The sequence below is a fragment of the Pundamilia nyererei genome, unplaced genomic scaffold (assembly GCF_000239375.1).
Source record: "Pundamilia nyererei isolate P.nyererei 1_Seehausen unplaced genomic scaffold, PunNye1.0 scaffold00176, whole genome shotgun sequence".
Classification (NCBI taxonomy): Eukaryota; Metazoa; Chordata; class Actinopteri; order Cichliformes; family Cichlidae; genus Pundamilia; species Pundamilia nyererei.
In genome coordinates, this window is record NW_005187577.1 from 481,010 (window position 1) to 501,455 (window position 20,446).

The 20,446-nt window shown below is 39.1% G+C and overlaps 2 protein-coding genes across 12 annotated transcripts in view; one reads left to right on the forward strand and one right to left on the reverse strand.

Moving 5' to 3' along the window:
* Window positions 1-1,875: 1,875 nt before the first annotated feature.
* On the reverse strand, window positions 1,876-15,043 carry sgo2 (shugoshin 2). 3 transcript variants are annotated; one of them, XM_005746271.2, is made up of 9 exons: window positions 14,986-15,043; window positions 9,281-9,397; window positions 9,011-9,186; window positions 8,794-8,868; window positions 7,625-7,698; window positions 5,209-5,351; window positions 3,294-5,120; window positions 2,079-2,199; window positions 1,876-1,995 (listed from the first exon to the last, which is right to left on the reverse strand). In XM_005746271.2, the coding sequence occupies exons 2-9, from the start codon at window positions 9,363-9,365 to the stop codon at window positions 1,890-1,892; spliced, it is 2,607 nt and encodes an 868-aa protein (XP_005746328.1). In that variant the 5' UTR covers window positions 9,366-9,397; window positions 14,986-15,043; the 3' UTR covers window positions 1,876-1,889. The 3 variants fall into 3 exon arrangements, with proteins under 3 accessions (XP_005746328.1, XP_005746326.1, XP_005746327.1); XM_005746269.2 differs by lacking the exon at window positions 14,986-15,043 and adding an exon at window positions 13,919-14,108; XM_005746270.2 differs by lacking the exon at window positions 14,986-15,043 and adding an exon at window positions 13,784-13,903.
* Window positions 15,044-15,071: 28 nt separating this feature from the next.
* pikfyve (phosphoinositide kinase, FYVE finger containing) overlaps window positions 15,072-20,446 on the forward strand; it is a 31,339-nt gene continuing 25,964 nt past the window's right edge. For 8 of the 9 annotated variants that reach the window (XM_005746272.1, XM_005746273.1, XM_005746279.1 and 5 more), the window contains exons 1-3: window positions 15,704-15,786; window positions 17,539-17,735; window positions 18,934-19,089. In XM_005746272.1, the coding sequence (XP_005746329.1) occupies window positions 15,743-15,786; window positions 17,539-17,735; window positions 18,934-19,089 (397 nt within the window). In that variant the 5' untranslated portion in view covers window positions 15,704-15,742. Of the gene's footprint in view, window positions 15,211-15,703; window positions 15,787-17,538; window positions 17,736-18,933; window positions 19,090-20,446 lie in introns of those variants that run through there. The other variant, XM_005746278.1, reaches the window with a different exon arrangement.

Genomic DNA, 20,446 nt, shown 5'->3' on the forward strand with positions numbered 1-20,446 from the left:
CTTGCATCAGGCAGTTCACTTAAAATACAGGATTGATTAACTGATGATCTCACAGACAACCTGACACCCTTACTGGGCTCACTTCCTCTCTAATCAATGATTTCCGAATCCAAACTAGAATTCCTTTTCCCCGTGTAGCACATTTTAGATAAAGACAAAGAACAAACAGCAACACATTAAACACATGCACGTGTTTTCAAGAAAGATACTCACTCAACTGGTCAAAAGGAGATTACAGTACTTCACCTGACACGATCATACAAAATCCTAAACATAGACGACTGCAGTCATGCGACACTGAATCCTTTAACCTTTCTAGGTGGGACACAAGCTTTTAACATCAACGTCCAGCAGACTTCTCAGATGAACAGCATGGCCTGAATAATTTACAACAGACCTGTCAGTCTGATCATTACCAAACCAGACATCCCAAGGAAACAAGTGAAGCAGGGTAGGTAGAAACACAGAGAGCAGTGACGTGCATAAATGTGCCTATTGCAATCAATATAGGAGCAAGGGGAGAAAAACAACATAATAGCATATTGTAACTTTGGTACAAGGCTAAATTAGTACTTACACAAATGTATGTATGTACAAGGAGGAAAATATCAGAATACTACAAACCAGTACTGAAGTAGGACCTGGCATCCAGATATGTGGACATCACATTTTGGGTTGTCTAGACCAAAATACAAAATTTTGCTCTACAAGGGCCTGATATCCACTTGCGAGGACAGTATACTGCCACTGCTCTATCGAAATTTAAAACGGATGTCCTCATATGTGGATCTCATTTTTCTCAGAACCAAAAATCTGGTTTAAAAAAATCTGGTAATTATTTGTTTCTACATTCATCAGGTCCCAATCAGCCCAAATAGCAAAGAGAAATTAAAAATGCATGCTGGGGAAGAGTTCAGGTCTTAGGAGGTTAAGGAAACCGCAGCATTTTAGCAATGTAGTGACTGAGGTAAACCTTATTGTCTCTGCCAAGTAGGTTATGCGTGCATGTCATCATTCTGTCTGTAAACATGATAGATCAAGAAGTTTTGAATGAATTCTAATAAAACTTTATAGGAGTGTAGATCATGTTAACAATCCATTAAAATCTGTCAAGTTAATGACTCAGCTGTTGTCATAAACAAAGCCTTGTAACTTTGTACTTGTGTTAAACATTCTCAACACAAGTACTGTAAAAGGATTCAAACTATTATTTCATATTTGATCCCCGACCTCTCCTTCAAGGTCACTCGACTGTTCTGAATGTCAACGATAGCAAAGAGCTATTTATCAAAACAATGTTTCTTACTGCTGTTGTTTGTATTACCAACATACAGCAATGATACATGGTGATTCTAAATATCAGATTACTTTATTATGACTTTGACTGTCGATTACAGTAACAGGTTCTAATTATTTGAACATTTAACAATATGACAATGTCCCTGAGGTATATATTTTTTCCTTTTTGATGCCAGTTTGACATTACTAAAAATTACACAAATTTTACTAAATGCTATACATGTGATATATGTGCATAAACAAAAAACCCAAATCCCTAACAGTCCATCAACTGAGCTGTGCTAGCATTAAAGGTAAGATATACATTTTAAACCAGATTTGGGAAATTCTCTTTACAGAAGTTAACAATAATGACTATAATAGTTTTTTAGTGACACTTTGTCTTGTTGAGTGTCAGCAGAACACAGCTTGAAGAAAAGACTCAAGAACAAATACTTCAAATTTCTACTTTAATGTGAAATGTAAAGCACTTAAAGACACACAATACTTTCTGGTCGAATCTGTAGAAAAATGATTTTAGCAAACAACTTTAATAAGAAAACAGCTTAAAATCACTTTTAAAAACAGTAAAATGGAAAAAAGACAAATTATCATTTGGCAGTCGTCGTCATCTTCTTCTTCTTCTTCCGGCCATCCTTAAACACAGGAGAACTCAGGAATGTGGTGTCAGTGAATTTATCTCCACGCCTTATTTTGCTGATAGAAAACATAAATGAGGTTAATACTGTGCTGTTCTGGGTTTTCGCAGGGCCACAGATTTTAGACAGAAACATCCTCACCTGTTGAGAGGCGGCTCCTTGTAACTCACGGCACCCTTCCCAGGTCTCCGTCTCCTGCTTCTCTCTCCATTTTCACAGTCTGGTGTTGTCAAAGTGTTGGTTACTGTCGATAAGACTCTGCCTGCGGGGACAAACAGGTACTGCTAAGCACAGCATCATAGCATGCTGCATGCATATTACTCTGTGCTTTGCTTCTCAGCTACCCTCTACATTTACTCATACTGCATTAGGGCTGTTCGATATAACGATATATATCGGATGACGATATAAAAACATCTATCGTTTCATTTTACACTATCGTTCGTTTTGTGGTGTCGCAAAATAAACTGTTTACGGCAATATTTTTTCATGGATTTGATGGTCACTGTAGTGGCTATATTCATTTGTTAAAGTTCTCTCTTTCTCGTATATTTTATATAACCACACTACGGACGGACAAGAGCCTGTGTTTATGCGTTGTCGTTAGCAACAACGACGGTAAAACCATCGCGTGTCCGCTTGTTTATTTTCCACATAAACCTTTCACAATAAAGCTCAAGATCCTGTTGAGACTTTTCAAAATAAACTGGATCACGTGAAAGAGTATGCAGAGTGTTTACGGATGAGAAGCAAAAAAGAGCCGTCAGGTGCTAAAAAATAAACCTTAGACTCAAACGTTAGAACAGGCTTTTCCCCGCTGCACGCCGTGTAATAAATACTCACAAAGAAAATGGCGGCCGTTACAACTTATGTCTAAAAATGTATAGTTTCATACATCGGTTAAAACACTCGACTCCAGGTACGCGACGCCCAGCTGGAAACACTTCACGCAAGTCGAGCTGCCCGAGATTCACAGAATTTACAGAAAATGTTACATTTTTGTGATTTATATCGTTATTGGGACGATAGATGGATATGAGGATATGAGATTTTGATCATATCGCACAGCCCTATACTGCATTATGATAGCCAAATTCACAATCTGCCCTTATGTATATACTTTTCTGTTCAGATAAATGTTTTGGGGACATTTGCCACAAACATTAATGTCTTAAAGTGACAGGGTATTGAACCTTTGACCTTTGTCTGCTATGACCTCAGTGATAAACAAAGTACAATTATTACCCATCTGTCACAAATGAAAGCTAAAAATGTACAAACTCAGTAACATAAGAGCTGATGACAGAGCTGTGCTTGCATTAGACTGCACTGCTGTAAATAAAGACTGTTCCACACCTGGAGAGGCTTCAGCCGTTCCAATTGTCGCGAGCCTGCCTGGTGTTTCCCTGCTTGGAGTGGCGGGTAGAAAGTCCACATCGAAGTGAGCTGTGCTGTTATCCACGTCCAGCCAGGGCGGCAGCTCATCCATCAGCAGGTCGCCCACATTCTGATGAACTGCCTGGTCGCTGGTGTCCACCGTGTGACTGCAGGTGTCCAATGCATTCGACATCCTGGTGATGTTTTCAGAACTACATCCACTTCTGTTCTTAGTTTTTCGTCTGTAGACAACAAAAGTCTTCCTGGGATATCTGGTTTCCGTGGCTGTGTTCAGCATGAATACATTTCTAGATGATGTGGGACTCGAATCCCTCCTGGACTGCGAATCATTCAGATGTTCAAAGATTTCATGCTTTTCGCTGATGACAGACTGTGAGTCGAGCATTTGTAAATCATGTAATTGATCTTTAGCAATTTCAGAATCAAGGCAGAGAGCGGAGGCGTCTCTAGGGTCAGGAAGATAACATGTTTCACTCTCAGATCTTAAGTCTTTGTTGTCTTTTTTCTTCGTCTTGTCATCTAACAAGTCATCACCCTCTTCTCGCTGCACCACTTTGTTCCTGCTGGGCTGCCCTGTTTTGTCTCTCCTGGATTTTTTAGGTTTTTGAAACTGTGATCCTAAAGCCGCCTGCCAGTCCAGTGGCAGTGCTTCACCACTGTCACCGCTACTTGAGTCTTCTTGACAGTTCCCAGAGTCCTGAGTGGCCACCCAGGATCGCTTCCCAGAGCGCCGAGTCTTTGAACGATTGCTTGATTCTAAACGTCCAACAACGCTTTTCCTCATGACTGCTTCTTCTGCCTGAAAGCTGGATCCTGTAGGAGGCGCCACATCATGCTCTGGTGAGTCACTGTCGCCGGTTATTGAGATAACAAATGTCTCCCTGCATCTTGATTTGTGACCTCCCCTAGAATTAGTCACAGTATTAGTTTTGCTAAAGGACAGACGCTCCGCATGCTCTGACTCTGGTTGTGCACAAAGCAGAGCGTCCTCAGAGACTTGAGACTGTAAGCTTTCGTCTCCCACTTTAGGTTTTTGGACTTTCTCCTGGTGGGATTGGCTGCCCTCACTTTCACCAGACGGCACAGTGAATAAACTTTTCCTGGTTACTGAAGAGGCCCACTTTCCTTTAGCTCTGGACTTCCTGCATGTTATTTTGGAACTTGTTTCTTCAGCCACACTTCTGCTGGTGCTTGAAAACCTAATTTTAGGATCAGAGAAGTAATCTTCCACATCCATTTGGTCTACATTTGAGATGTTAGTGCGGTCAGAAGATTTGACTTTATCCTTTGATACTTTCTGATGCTTGCCCAGTTTAGGAATGCGAGTGACAGTGGCAGTACTTTGATCCTTCAGCGGCTTTTTATGTGCTTGTAACAAAGATGCAGACTTCTGCACTTCTATACTTGAGCTGCAGCTTTGCTCCTTGTCCTTTCTGCCAGAGCTGACTTTTTTTTTCGCTTTGGTTTCCACAGTGACTATCTCAGTGGCTTCACTTAAGGTCATCTCCATGGTTGCATTGAGCAAAACTGTTTTCTCTTGATTTCTGCCAAGCTGTGTTTCACTTTCCATGGTGGAGACACTGGGAAGATTCTGATCTCCAGAAATGGATGGTGTGGATTTTTCACAAATCTGACTGTTCTGAACAGAGACGACGGAATGAATATCAGCCTGGGACTGAGAGGGATTCTCCACATCTTCCCTCGGAGTATTGGCCATGCCAGACGCTTCTATGTGGGCAGCCTGTGCACACTGGGTGGACAGCCTTTTTTCAGCTTCTGTGTTATCTGCACAAAAAGCAGAGTACATCAGCATTTCACATCATCAACATTTTACAGTTAACACTAAAACTTTCAATGCTTAAATCACGCCTACCGTTGCAAACATCAGTCGACTTTTCACACGTATTCGGAAAAGTGGAGACGTCCTCGTTGATGGTTTTTTCAAGCAGGGCAGATGTTGTGATTTTGCTGGTACACCACAAATTCCTTGAAACATCTGTCTGCAGCGGTAACTGACTAAAATGGGACAAAAAGGCAAGATATTAAAAAATATATATAATTTTTTTTCTTTTCTTTCAACTCACTAGTGAATGCAGGTGCCACCCCTCAGCCTCCTAGCAGACTCAAACTTGTCTGAGATTTTTAGGAGATGCATCTGTGGAATCAACTGTGAAATCCTACATTGCATTCACAAGCTTGGGTCCACCTGACAGGGCGATGACAACACTCCATCAGCTCTTTTGCAGCTGAGGGGTAAAAAAAGTTTCACACTCTGGTTTAGTGACAGCAGTCTGACACTGTTATTTTTATTATTATTATCATCGTTTCTCACAGCTTCTCTCCACACTGTTAATGGAAGTAGTAGAGCAACTTTTCACAGTGCATCAGGTAACATATATTGAGATGTCTTGCAGCTATATTTTGGAGGACCCTATGCAACTATAAGAATGTCTCCCAAACTTGACAAATATTACCGTAACCTACAGTATACAGTAGGTTAGCATAAACAGAACGTGTGATAATCCACTTGTCACTTGTTGTTATAGAGCAAGATCTCGCTCTATGTCGAGGCTAAGGTATTTTAAGTAAATGCTAAATTGACCACTGTTAGGCCGTGTGCATGCGCAAACATTTCTGTCACTGAAAACAGAATTTTACAGTCAAGACCTAAAGTATTTGGACAATGACACACTTTGCACAGGCTCAAAAGTAATTTGACAAGCTACCAATTATAAGATTGCTTTTAATACTCAAATTTGTTGAAAATCCTTTTTAGTTAATGACCGCATAAAGTCTAGAACTGGCAGACATCACCAAATGCTGTGTTTCCTTTTTGGAGTTGAAAAGTTAAATGCTCCATATTCCTCAAGCAAAATGAAGGTAGCACATAGCTCACACGTTTGATCTAAACGCAAACTCAATGGCATGACGCTGCAGGATGCTGTGGTAGCCGTGCTGTTTCAGTGTGGCTTCAGTTTTGAATGAATCCCTAACAGTGTCACCAGCAAAGCACCATCACACCTCCTCCTCTATGCTTCACAGTGGGAACCATGAATGTAAAGAACATCCATTCATCTTTTCTGCACAAAGACACGGGTGGAACCAAAGATCTCACATTTGGACTCATCAGACCAAAGCACAGATATCCACTGGTCTAATGTCCATTCCTTGTGTTTCTTGGCCCAAACAAATCTGTTCTGCTTGTTGCTTTTCCTTAGTTGTGGTTTCTTAGCAGCTGTTTGACCATAAAGGCCTGATTCACACAGTCTCCTCTGAACAGCTGATGTAGAGATGTGTCTTCTACTGCAACTCTGTGTGGCATCTATCTGGGCTCTAATCCAAGGTTCAACACAACTTCTACACAACACAACTGATGGTCCCAACCTCATTAAGAATCAACTCTGACAGGCACACCTGTGAGGTGAAACCATTTCAGGTGACTACATAATGAAGCGCACTGAGAGAAGGCCGAGGGTTTGCAGCGCTGTCAACAAAGCAAAGGGTGTCTACTTTGAGGAATCTAAAAACTAAGACATATTTAGATGTTTTTTTAAGATTTTTTGCTAAATAATTCCACATATCTTGCTTGGTATATTTGATGTCTTCAGTTTTTATCTACAATATTATTTTTACTACAAAAAGTAGTAAAAATAAAGACAAACCATTAAATGAGGTAGTGTATAACACTAAAATGGGTCTTAAAGTGTGAAAAATAAAACCCTGGTTTTTCCCCTTGTACCATTAAGGCCATTCTCCCAACACTTAATCTCGATTTAACGGGTGGGTTGAGGCTGATACTTTTTCACATAAATCGGGGTGGGTTTGGATAGTTTCCCTGAATAAATCATCATTTAGAAACTGCATTTTTTATTTACTTTGCCCAACATTAAAATTTGTTTGATGACCTGAAAAATGTTTTTTTGGTTTTTTATTTTTGCAAATATGCAAAAAACAGGGAGGGGCAAATACGTTCTCACAGCACTGTGTAAGAAAAGCAACTGAAGCTGTCAGTAAGATATAAACATTGTATTCTTGTCCGTGTCTATTCAATAATGTGCTGTTTTTAAAAGTGATAAATGTTACTAAGTCTGTCATTGACTTTTATGGAAACATGACCAGGCTACACATTCTGACACACTTAGGTGGCGTCACTGAAGTGACCTTAATAAAAAAGGAGTGCAAGTCTGAAAAGTGTAAAAGAAATGTCAATGCCATTCAGAGATGCCTAAGCTAAATCAGTGGTTCTCATTGCAAAGAGCCGATCACTGTGAACTCAGTTCATTTCTGACCTTCCAGCTGCAAGATTTTCCCTTCTGATGTCACCAGACGAGATCCGGGAATCTCCTGAAAGTCTCTGAGAATCCTGTGAGAAGCAAATGTTAGTATGGTTTGATATTGCAATGCATTTTCTTCTACTTTTGTTCAAACTTAAGTGGCTTTCCGTCTAAACTTTTCCTAGGATCCAAGAAATGTTCACACAGGAAGCGATTCACTTGTACCGCATCATTTCATAGCTGACAGTTGGTCACTCGTTGACATTCCAGGCTTAGTTGTCTAGATAATCCTCCAATGCAATTACCAATCAATCTTAAAGTCTCATTGTGAAATTAAGTATAGTTCAAGTTGGGACCCAAACACTGCACACCAGCAGCAGTTATTTCATGCTGTTTCTGAATGTCACCGACTGTCTATGGTCTCCAGTTGCCAAGTCACTGCTAATCTTTTCCTTGGTGCATCGTTAACCCCTCAGAGGATGAGTGTTTGACTGCCAGCGCTACAGTACAGAGTGTGTGTGATGCTAAATTGCAGAAGTGCAGCCAATATTTCATTACAATCACTGCAAGCCGGCACACATCATGCGCAGCTTCTTACACATCTGAAGTAGCTATGGGAAACTTTTAGAGCCCGACCGATATATCAGCCAATATTAGCAATCTGTTGATAATCATTTTCATTTATCTGCTGATAAATTAAAATGTATAATAACCGTTCAACCAGTTATCAGTAGTGACACTGAATAGTTTGTCCGTCAGCGGTCAGGCAGAACTCAAACAAGTAATCCACGACTTGTTGTGCATACTATCGTCATAAGGACTCATAATTAGCTACAAAGGATCAGTTTAGGGAAATTTGTTTTCTGTGCCTGAAATTAAAAAACAAATATGGATTTTTAAATAATCAAATAGCAGTATCATTACATGTCTTTCAAATCCTGTATTGGTGAGGCTCTAAAAAAAAATCATCTGTCAGCTGACAAGTTGTAAAGATTAAAGATAAGTTGTAGAGTTGTAGAAGTTAAGAGTTTGTCAGCCTTGAACAGTTCTGAAGTTATGTGCATCAGTAGGAAACCCTGCATTGTGCCAGTTTTAAGTACATTTTTCAGCAGCGCTCACCAAAATGTCACAAATATGTCAATATGCCGCAGAAACTGTAAATATGTATTGAATGAAATCCTTACGCTGTCAGAGAACAGGTCTGCCACCATGTCCAGGTGCTGCAAAGCATTACTACGGAAGTTGTTCAAGATAAGGAGCTGCAAGAGGAAAACAAGACGCTCTGCAGTCAATGCAATCAATCCAGCGGAGCATCGCTGCACTCTTCTTTGCATCATGACCAGTAACTGTCTACTCAGAATTTTAGTGCTGTAGAAGAACACAAGCAAACGACAAACGCACCAGTTTTCTGTGCTTGTATTTCTTGGTGGCTAATTCAAAGCAGAGAGCGTCCACTTGTTTCTGCAGGTACATGACCTCCATCTCCAGCTGGCTGCTTCTCCTCCTCTGAGCTTGCAAGGCCAGAGCTAAGGCTTTGTTGTTGGTCTTCAAAGAGACCTTGAAGAAGGACGAGGTATCTGGTGCGGAAACACGACAGTATTTGTGTTTGGCATTTACATGAACTCTTCTTTCAGCAAATTTCTGAGATCCAAAAAAAGCAAACAGACTCACTGAGAAGCTTATTTTTTATCTTGGATGCTGCAGTTGAAGTCTGCTTGGTAGCCTTCGAGGCCATCATAGTCTTCAAAGAAAACATTATCAGATGAACAGGAAGACTCGATCAAAAACCTGAAAAAGATACACACGTTAGTCATTGTACACAATAATTAAGAACACCCAGCAGCATGCATGTGTTTGTCTTTCCTGTGATGCTGTCAAGTCACCAGAAACTGTATTTAAAAGATGGACATAGACATGCTGGCATCATCCACTGCTTAGTCAAGTCCTGATGTGAAGCATCAGCCTGATCATCTTGGTATTTTCAAATCGGACATGACAGTGGATCTATGGAGGGAAATTAGGCTACGTTCACACTGCAGGTCTTAATGCTCAATTCCGATTTTTTGATCAAATCTGATTTTTTTGTCTGCTTGTTCACACTACAAATAAAATGTGACAGCAAACGCGCTCTAGTGTGAACGCTCAAAGCAGCCCGCATGCACAAAAGAAGACGTCACACACAACGCGCTCTGTTTAGACCCAGAGCAAACAGGATTGTTTGACTGATGGACCTTATATAAAGACGTGTTTCAGACTTTACGTTTCCCAATTTAGCTTTAAGTTGTAAAGTTATTTTGTTATTTACATAATAATGTAAATAACCTAATAATTATCCTTATTGCTGTTTTAGAGGAGCGGTGCTTCAAAGGATGCAGATTTCTGTCAGAATCTGCAGATTATACAGTATAAATAAAATGTTCACATTTCTCCAACGTTGTCTTCCCAACAGTTTCACTGGTTGGCCAGGAAGCGTTCGAGAGGGCGCTGATAATTGGCATCTGTCTTGTGTCAGTGACATAAAAGACGGATTTAATGCGACATGACCGTTCAAACAGCAGTCGCTTTCTAAAACATCAGATATGTATCGGACTCAGTACCACATACGAAAGTGACCCAGGTCGGATTTGAAAATATCGGATTTGTGCTGTTCACACTGTCAAACCATGATCGGATATGGGTCGCACAGGATCAAAAAAGTCGGAATTGATGCGCTTTCGCCTGCAGTGTGAACATAGCCTTAGTCTCAAAAGTGTTACAGCCATGTAAGATATGATCCACAAGCATAAACACAGATTTGTGTGTAACTTTGAGTACCCACAAATCCCACACACAAATACAGAGCAACTTGAACGCACAAAACTATTGTACAAACGCATGTATCAAACCCTGAATAAACAGTGACCATTTATGCACACATTTTCAAGTTCAACTTATCAAAACTGATTGTTTTTGTTTACTACAAATATTTGCAATGTTCATTTCCTTTGCTTACAGATCGCTAAATACACGTGCAAGAAACACCTGATGTGTACAAGTCACGCTGCATGTGCATGTGGAGTTTTGAGACACATTTCACACTGCCAGCTTGCACGTCCAAAAGTGAAAGCTGGATTCAAGTGCTATTGGAAAACTGGGACATCTGGGCTTCCAGCGGATTCTTGTTGTTTCAAATAAAACACATATTTATTTCTAAATAAGCAAAACAGTTCATTACCACTCATCCACTTTACCAATTTACCAGTTAAATGTGCCATACGTTAGCATGTATGGCATATGTCTTAACTAACCTATCGCCACTTAGTGGACAATCTTCTGCTGGGAAAAGGGTCAGAGCACAGCTGAAGATGGGAGAGCACCCTGGTTGAACATTCCTGTGGCTCATCCTCTGAAGTGAATATGTGCTAGCTAAGTTGTTGTATATTTTGAATATAGAAATGATCCCAGTGATGTGAGATAACACTTTCATATTCATCCAATCATTCCTCGATAACAGCAGATTAATATTAACATTATCTGAATGCGTAATAAACAGTCGATCATTGTTATCAAATCAGCTGTATCAGCAATACAGTTTGAAGAGTATGTCTGCTGTTCCTAAACTAACACCATTTTGTCAGAATGATTTCCCATCGGAAGATTATTCACTAAGGTGTGACAGCTTATTATATACTACTGCATGGCATATTTAATTGATAAATGTATCATTTGTAGTAAAGAAGTGATGAACTCCTCTGTTTGTTTAGAAATAAACACCCATTTTATTTATTTATTTATTAAACACAGGGAACCCACAGGTCCCAGTTTTCCAGCAGCACTTAAATGCAGTTTATATTTGTGGATCTGTGGGAAGCTGGCAGTATGAAGATCCTCAGAATTTCACATGCACATGCAAAGTGATGTTCTATGTGTATCATGCAATATGTGCATTCATATTTTTGTGAGCAAAAATCCCAAAGCAAATAACTTTAGGCATTTTACATGCAGGGAGTTTTCCGAAAGAGAAAATGATTAGATTTGTGGAGCTAAACTTAAATATGTGTGCGTAAATATCACTCAGGTTTTGCATTTGTAAAATAGTTTTCTGTGTGTTCACACTGCCCTACATTTGTGTGTGGATTGGACCATTTTTTGTGAGTATTCAGAATTACAACCAAATCTTTACAGACATTTGTAACTTAATGCATGCTTGCCAATCATATCACATACATTTGTCAACCTTTTGAGACTAATTTCACACAATATTGCTCTGAGAAACTAACATTGGTTTTGATAGGTTATTGGCTAAAAGTTGTTTCACTCTGTTTTATCTTCTCTTCTGACTCAAATGGGACAAAAATAGTAGAAAATGAAAAGCATACTGTATTTAATATGACGAAAAACTAGTGACTGAGACAATAAACTCAACAAATTTTTTTTATAGATGTCATAAATCAGTGAAATTCTAGAATCCGACCAATATATTAAATATTAGTCTAACTTAGCTCTTATAACAGCATTTATAACAGCTATGAAATTAAACTGTTAAGAGTGTTGACGTTGTAGAATGTGTAGAACACCACAAAGACAACAACCAGCTGATCCAAGCAGAGTCGGACAGAATGCAGACGCATAATTCACAGCTAGTTGTGACAGTAAACAAAACTATTTTTAAAATGCACTGTTATATTATCTTAGTAAGGATTCATAAGGAATATTAGGGAAACTTGTTTATATTTTGTGTGTCTGAATGAAAGAAAGCTTTTTAAAATCATCAAACATTAATATCAGTATTGATCTTTAAAAATCCTATATCAGTCAGGCTCTGCTGTCTTCAAGTCAATTTCTCTGAAACCAGACTTCTTTTTTTTTTTTTTTTACAAAAATTGTGGTCACCTTTTGATGGCTAATAGAAAAAACATGCAGTTTTCTGACTTGCTAACTGGATATCACCAGTTAAGTCATATCATAAGGGACATCCACACAGGAAAAGGTGATTGGAATTTTATTTAAATAATAATAATAATAATAATAATAATAATGGATTGCATTTATATAGTGCTTTTCGGGGCCCTCAAAGCGCTTTACAATACCACTATTCATTCACTCTCACTGGTGGAGGCAAGCTACAGTTGTAGCCACAGCTGCCCTGGGGCAGACTATTTGTGGCCATCTAAATAGGTGTGGGCAATGAATTATCCAAAGGGGACACATGACAGACTGGGACTGTTTTGGAGGCCCACAGCAATAAGATTAACTCGGTTCTGCTCAAAATTGATTTTATCTCTTTATAGGCTTATTGCTGCAGTCTACCACAACAGTGCCAAATTTTTATGTGGTCCTTTGGGAAAATTAATTACCCACCGCTGCTGTATAAAGTATAGAGAAATGATGGTGACTTAATAATGGGGGCAAATCACAAGTTAAACTTTTCTCAGCTTTAAAACGACCCACTGAGGCAGGCAGCAATGAGGGTAAAAGGTACTGTTGACTGGTATGTGAGGGAGTGCATATGCCAGATGGTTACCTAGGCAACCAGAGGATGGTATAGCCACTAACAACCAAACGTTATCTTAAAAATCATGCATGACAATGTGGACGAGGTTTAGTGGCACAATGACTATAAAATTTGAAAAGTGCTTGTCATTAACAGTTTGGGGTTTCTTTTCATAAGAATAACTTATTAATACTGTATCTACTACATTAACCATCACAAACAAACGGGTCACAATATAAAGGAAAAACGAGGCGAATCTTATAAAGATGTAGCCCACCGCATGCCACCACAGCAGCTTGTAGTGTCCCCTCCTTCTGCTTGAAGGATGAAACAATTCTTCCAAAATGTATTCTGTCATTAGATCTTTCATCCCATCACTGTCAAACTTCCCATAAGCGAAGTTATCATATAAGTTATAGTATATAACTTATTCAATATGTACCTCTCAATGGGTGAAGATTTGCAATGACTCTTCTCTATTACAGGACACGTCGACCCAAATCATGCAGTAGCATAACTAAACCGACACATTCTTTCATTGTACGTTGTCAAGGATTCATGTTTTCCTTAAACTGTCTGGATATCTTTTTTCTTACATAACTCGTCTTGTACCTGCTTTCAACAATAAAAAAAATACCCATGTAACCCACTGTGATTAAGTAATAGTTTTTAAATAAAACAATCATAAGATATGTGATTACCTCAGCTCACAATCCGGAAGTTTTTTATAATTTGTCTGCACTGCGCTTCTGTTAACATTAGCTTAGCTTACTTAGGCTAAATCTGCTAGCACGTTCGTGTAACCGGCGTATTCTTGCAATTTGGTCAAAACTTACGGTAACTTCAGCCACTGGTAAGACTTGCCTCTGGAAAATCTTAGTAACTACCCTTCATAGCCACGTAAACTGACGTTCAAATCGATTCAAATAAGGCTAGTCGTGACTTTACTGAATAAAAATGTTACGCTGCTGATTGCATTTTAAACATAAACAAAAAGTCAGCCGGGCTTCCACGCAAGCGTTACAGGGCGTGTCCAACAATCTGAAAACCAATCAGAAACGATGTAAGCTGTTCCCCGAACTTGTTTTGTCAGGCAGCTCAAAGCTAAAAGTCACCAGGTTTTAGCGCAGATGTTTAACTTTACTGACAAACTTAAGTTAAGAGTGAAATAATATTAAAAATAAACCGATAACAACTTATTTCATATAAAAGACTAAATTCAGAGGTTTAGTCTTCGAACAGTTTGGCTACACAAAGTTTGTCTGACAAAGCTGAATGTAGGAAAAGACAAAAATGATAAAATTGAAAGTTTTAGCTCACAGAAGAGACACTTTTGTGACATTAAATAAATAAAAATAGAAATAATCCACAAAATGTTCCCCTTTTCACTCAAAAAAATGCAATTTTACATTGTATGAGTTATCCATTTACAAAAGGAAAAACAAAAGAAGAAATTACATGAAGAATAATAAGAATAAGTACAGTGGCATCATTAAACAACATAAATACCACAACATTTTTAGTAAAAGTTGGTCAGACTTTGTAGTTTTCTACAAAAACCTCTTATTTGGTTGCACTGACTTTAGCGAGAAGCGTTTTACCTTATCAGCTTGACTGCTGTTGTAGTTTAGACTGTTGTAGCTTTTTTATGCTTTTTTTTCTTTCCCCTATTTGTATGTGTGTTTATATACATCTCTTAATTGTAATTATTTTGTAATTTGCTTATTTTGCTTACTGTCTTTCATATAGCTATGTGACTCAGTCTGCTACCCTGTGTATCTGTTACTGTTTATTTGTATGGAGAATCAAATAGCCATAAAAATGTAATAGAAGTAAGGTAATGGCTGAATGTGTTTAGCTGCACTTGAGACATCCCTGTTCACACAACATTGCTTTTAGTCACCGCTAAAGTAGGAGACTGCCGCCTAGCTGCCATCCTCTAATGAGCGCCTCCATCGCCGTCTCTATGTTCGGCTTTTGCGCCTGGCTGGTCACAACCAGTGGTGGGAGTCGATTGGATAGGTCTGTCTGGTGTTTCAAAGGAGTCGGGGTTTCCTCCAGGTGTTTTACAGCTGCCTTGAAAGCGGGGGTGCTCCATACAGTGATGTCAGTCTCCTATAGTGAACGGGTAATTCATATTTTTTGCTGTCACGGCAGTTACCCAGATTTTACGACCAGTAGAGCCTACCGGCTAGTTAGCATACGAAGCTAGTACTAACTAGCTTGGCTAAAAACAGTTGTAGCTGCTTCTGTACTGTTCATCAAGCTAGTTGATCAGCACGGCTTGAGTTGAGTCATAGTTTCTGCCTACAAAGAACAACTAATTCGTTAAAAGACATTTCAAGATACTTGTAATTATAAAGTCAATATGCTACAATTAAAATCTGGTGATATAAGATACGTAAAAGGTATTAGTTTAGGTAGTTAATAGCGAGCTAGTGGCTAACTTTGACGACTAGTGAAAAAAATATGGAAAATGGTGATGGATATCTGTGCAGTCTATGAGCGTATCCAAACGACAGCAATCTTTAGCTCTTTGATGGGGCTGAGGGCTTGGTCGTGTCAGGACACTGTAGTGACGCTTCGGCCTATTTTGATCACATGATAAGGTGGTGGATGTGGTGCCTCTGCTACTTCTGCTTTCACTACTAGTATCTAAAATGGCTTGTATTGCAAACTCAAAGTCCGTGGCCTTCTTGAGTAGGTAAGTAAAAAAGAGATTGGTATCGGCTTTTAAGCTTTGATCACGGAGAATTTTAAGAAGCGGATGCAGACCAGCCGAGAGTCTTTCTTGTCACGAGGTCGAGTTCATGTGTGGGACCGTCAGCGATCAAATGTTAGATATGTCAGCTTTAGGTTGCAACAGCAGTGTGTGAAAGGAGATACAAAGATGTTGTTCCCGTTGATGAAAAAAAAGAAATTACAGAAAAAAAATCAAAGTAAAAAACCTGATAATTTCTTCTTTATTAGCAGACTCTTTTCCAAATATACTATTTGAAAGAAATTAAACAGGTTGCCCTAAAATGTGGACTTCCTTGTTCACTGTGGTATACATTGAAATGGTTGCTGGAGTTGAGTGGTTACACCACAGAGTGAGGATTTGAGCTCTTGTTTTGAAATTTGCAGTCACAAGGTTGTGTGTCATCAGTTTCAACATTGGTGGTGATGGTGTTGGGCATACAGACTACCTGTCACCACTATTACAATTGTTGGTCACGCTGAGCCTATTTCAACAGGTTTACTGGGTACAATCTGAGGGGACCCAGCATGGACAGATTATCCTATAACACAGACTCAGTACAGACTCAGCTACCAGGTCATGCAAATTGTATACACTGCACATACCCTCCCTAAGCAAAGACTTTGGTTGCACAATAACACAGGGATTTAAAGTCACCACTAAGGATGGAAAAGTCAGAAAATGAATAGAAGGAGACACAAAAGCATAAAGCTCAACAGTTTTCATCTTGTTTTCAATGTCAGGCTGTAATTGTAGTTTTTAATGCCCTAAAGTTGGGCATTTTGACATTGGAGTCTTTGGATTTGACTTGCTTATGGTGAGTAGCTACGTGAGGAACTACCATTCTGGCAGGTCTGTCTTGGCTTCATTTTCAGCCTGGAGTTTGCCACTTGGCATATTCCTGCAATTTCTTGTCATTCAATAAATAAACATATATGTTATGCTTGAGGAAATGAAAAGCAAAAACAAATGGCTAAAATACTTTTATTACCATGGTCATCATTTTTTCCTTTTTCCTGGGTAGCTTATCCCTGTTAGCATCCACTAATATGTGGTTAAATATCTCATACCAAGTTTTAACTTTTGATAGCCATCAACAAGCTTCTGGTATAATTCTGGCTGAATATTTAACCACTCTTCTTGACAGAATTCATTTAAATTTATTAGCTTCCTGCCACAGAACTGGCTTTTAAGCATAGTTTTAAGTATAGGACTTTGAGAAGACAATTCCAGCAGCTCAATATTAACCTCCTTTGTCCATGGTAAAATCAGCTTTGATGTATGTTTTGGATCATTTTCCTGTTGGAACACCCAGCTGTGTCTAAGTTTAAACTGTCAGAAGCCCTCGGACAGTCAGACCCTTTCAACCAGTCCGAAGATGTTAATTGTAAACTGAGAGGAGCTTAAACAGCTTGTTTCAGAAAGTGGACAAACTGTAAGATATATAAGGATTATTTTGAACTTTGAATCATGCAAAACTGCTCTCGTAGAAAAACGGTGTAGTCCTTGAAATGTGTAATGTGTATTAGATGACAGAGCGTGCAATTTGATTGTTTTTAGGCAGGGTAGGTGCAAGAATCTTGGAATTAAAATAGTCAGCAGTTACTGATATTTTTGCAGGTAAGTTTCTAGGAACTGACTAAAGACTGAATAAGCTAAATGTGTTCTTGCTTACATGTGCATTCTTCAGTGCATACCTTTTTCCCTCTATGGCAGGAGGAACAGTGACATGGCTACAGATGACAAGTCCTCGTCCTCATCCTCAACGGACTGGAGCGTGGAGCCAGCTGGCATCTCACCCACCAGCCCCTCCCACCTGACTCACTTCAAGCCACTGACTCCAGAGCAGGATGAACCTCCCCTCCGCTCTGCATACAGCTCCTTTGTCAACCTGTTTCGGTTTAACAACAAAGGTGAGGAAATGCACAATATAATCAAATAGAAGCCCAAGAACTTCACTTGAGTTAGTCCAAAAGCTACACTCTGTATTGATTTTTATTTCTTTAATGTTTGAAAGTTAGAGAAAAGTGAGACCGCTCACTGATAACAGAGATTACATATAGATATTTTGCCTACCACTGTAAACACAGTGTGATAAATCTGTAGTGGAAATTACATCTTACAGTATTTTTGACTCGACACAATATTTTATAGAAGATGTTTATCTGAACCGGAGCCAGGACCCAGTGAGCTGCACAAGTCATGAATTAAAATTCTCCAATAAGTCTGGTCCCCTAATTTTAGTCATGTGATGCAGTCATGTGACCAGTTGATTTGTTTGCTCTGAGTTTTGACAGTCCTATTAAAGATTAATATGAGTGTGTACATGCTCCAGATAGCTTTTCTTCAAATTCTTTAATTCTCACTCACTTTTGCAACTTTGTACTTTTTTTTTTTTTTTGTTACTCACAGCAACAACTCCACCTCATTGTTACGGTAGTCCATTTAAAAAACTCGGTGCCGCGACGTTTCAAAGAGCCGGAAAGTAAATAAACGGCAGTCGAATCGTCTTGTGTCTCACGCATGCGCAGTACTGGAACGTAAGCGTTTTCGGCTGTTTCAATGTGGACGCGCAACTCTGTGAAAACAACTGAAAACGATAGTGTGGACGTGGAGCGTTTTCAGATGAAAACGCTGTTTTCAAACGTATATTTGATCATTTTGAATTGGCTGCCAGCAACATATATAACAAAACAAGGGGCAACAAACTGGAGAAGCTGTGTAATATTGAACACATCAGTAATATTGCATTTCAGAAAAGCTGATGCGTTCACTACTCTTGTTAACCGGTACATAATTTGATTACAGATTCAGAAATTTCCACACAAAGAAGAGTTTTTATACAGTCCCGTGACGGCTATGATCTGTGTGACTGTTGTAGAAATCACAGCACAGACTCAGGGGTACTCCTTGGATTCACTCACATTAGAGAGAAACCTTTTTGTGGTTGCATTTAATGCATTTAATTCTCTAATATCCTGATCTTTAGACTGAACAACAGTCTTTTACTGTCAGATTTCTTATCTTGAAATTGATGACTTTTTACAATTGGCTTTGATTTAACTGCAAACTACTGGACTTAATTATTCAGCACATTCTCTGTGTGTTCAGATGAGGGACGCCCTCCTTCAACAGCCTCAGAGAAGCCAGACATTCCAGCCCCTTCTCCTCAATCAGAGAGGAGAAGCTGGTCCACCAGTCCCTCTCACTCGAGGACGCATCGAAAGCAACATCCCGACCACTACAGACGCACCTCAACAGCCTCAGGTAAAAGTCACACACTGGACACTTCCTGATATTCGAGACAGGTTTGGATTTTTTATGCTTACAAATTAGTCAAACTCTTTGAAAGCTTTCAAATTCAGCTCCACACTCTGTTGAAAATGAACAGATAGCTGTGAGACGAGAAGAACAGGATCATTTCCAGTGCTGCAAACCTCTTAAACATTTTGATCTTGTGCAAAACCAATAAAACATGTTTTATTGTCACAAGATCATAAAATGCATTTCACAATATTGAATTGAACTGCATCCTGCATTTGGTTCCAGTTTTTGATGGGGAAGAATAATAAGAGTCGTCTCATCCAATAAAGCAACAGAAGCAACAACCATATTGCATATTGTAACATAAGAATACAAACAAGTCATTTGCCTGTCACGGGCTATAGTGTCTGCACGTGTTGTGGTTGTGATGATCAGTACAACTGATAAGGTTTTTGTCTTCTCAACTAAAATGCTGAGTAAATATTATTGTGTGGTCTGTTCTGGTAAGACTGCTTGGCTGTCATCTGTGAAGAAACACTGCACACTCCTTAAACACTGTTAGTTTTGTACATGCCAACAATGACACTTAAATGACAACAAAACACTGATTCAAACAAAGGAAATTTATAAAGAATTCATAGAAGTGGTCAGGAAAGTGGAGCAAAAATAAAGCTCATGGCAGGAAAAAAGTGTCTGTCTTGTTGTTTTTTGTGATTAAGTTAAAATGTCTTCTGCCTGACGACACCACCAAACTCCCCTAATTACAGTTTCAGAGGCAAAAAACATGTTCTGTGTAAACCTTTATTAGTGTTAACTCAGTAGAGAAACAGGTGTCTGACTAGAAATGTCTTTGTTAATGAAGCACCAGCTTCTGTGTTTCTTTTTTTTGAACGAAAACCTGCAGATTTGAATGTGAGTTGATCACAGAAACAATTCTGTGAGCGTTTGTGTAACTGTCTTGATCCATGCTCAATCATCCAGGTAAGTAAGTGCCAAAAAGTTGATTCTGTTCATCTGGACGTAGTGTTTTCAGACGAAGTGACTTCTTCATCCAAGGACTGAAGAAGTCACTTGGATGAGTGACCAAACGTTTCTCCCACTGAAAACGTTACATCCAGAAGAACAGAATCAACTTTTTGGTGTTTGTGTAACTGGTTGTGTTTGAAATCATTCCCTGCTGCTTGTGTCAGGGGTTCCGTGTAGCAGACGAGATATGAACTCATTGGCAAAATGACACAAACACTTTTGGAAACTTGTTGAGTCACTTTGAATCATGTCACTGTCATGCAGTGAAGTTGTGACAAATCAGCATCAACAAGTTCCTTCTTCCTCACAGTGCGTGATGGTATACAATCCCTGG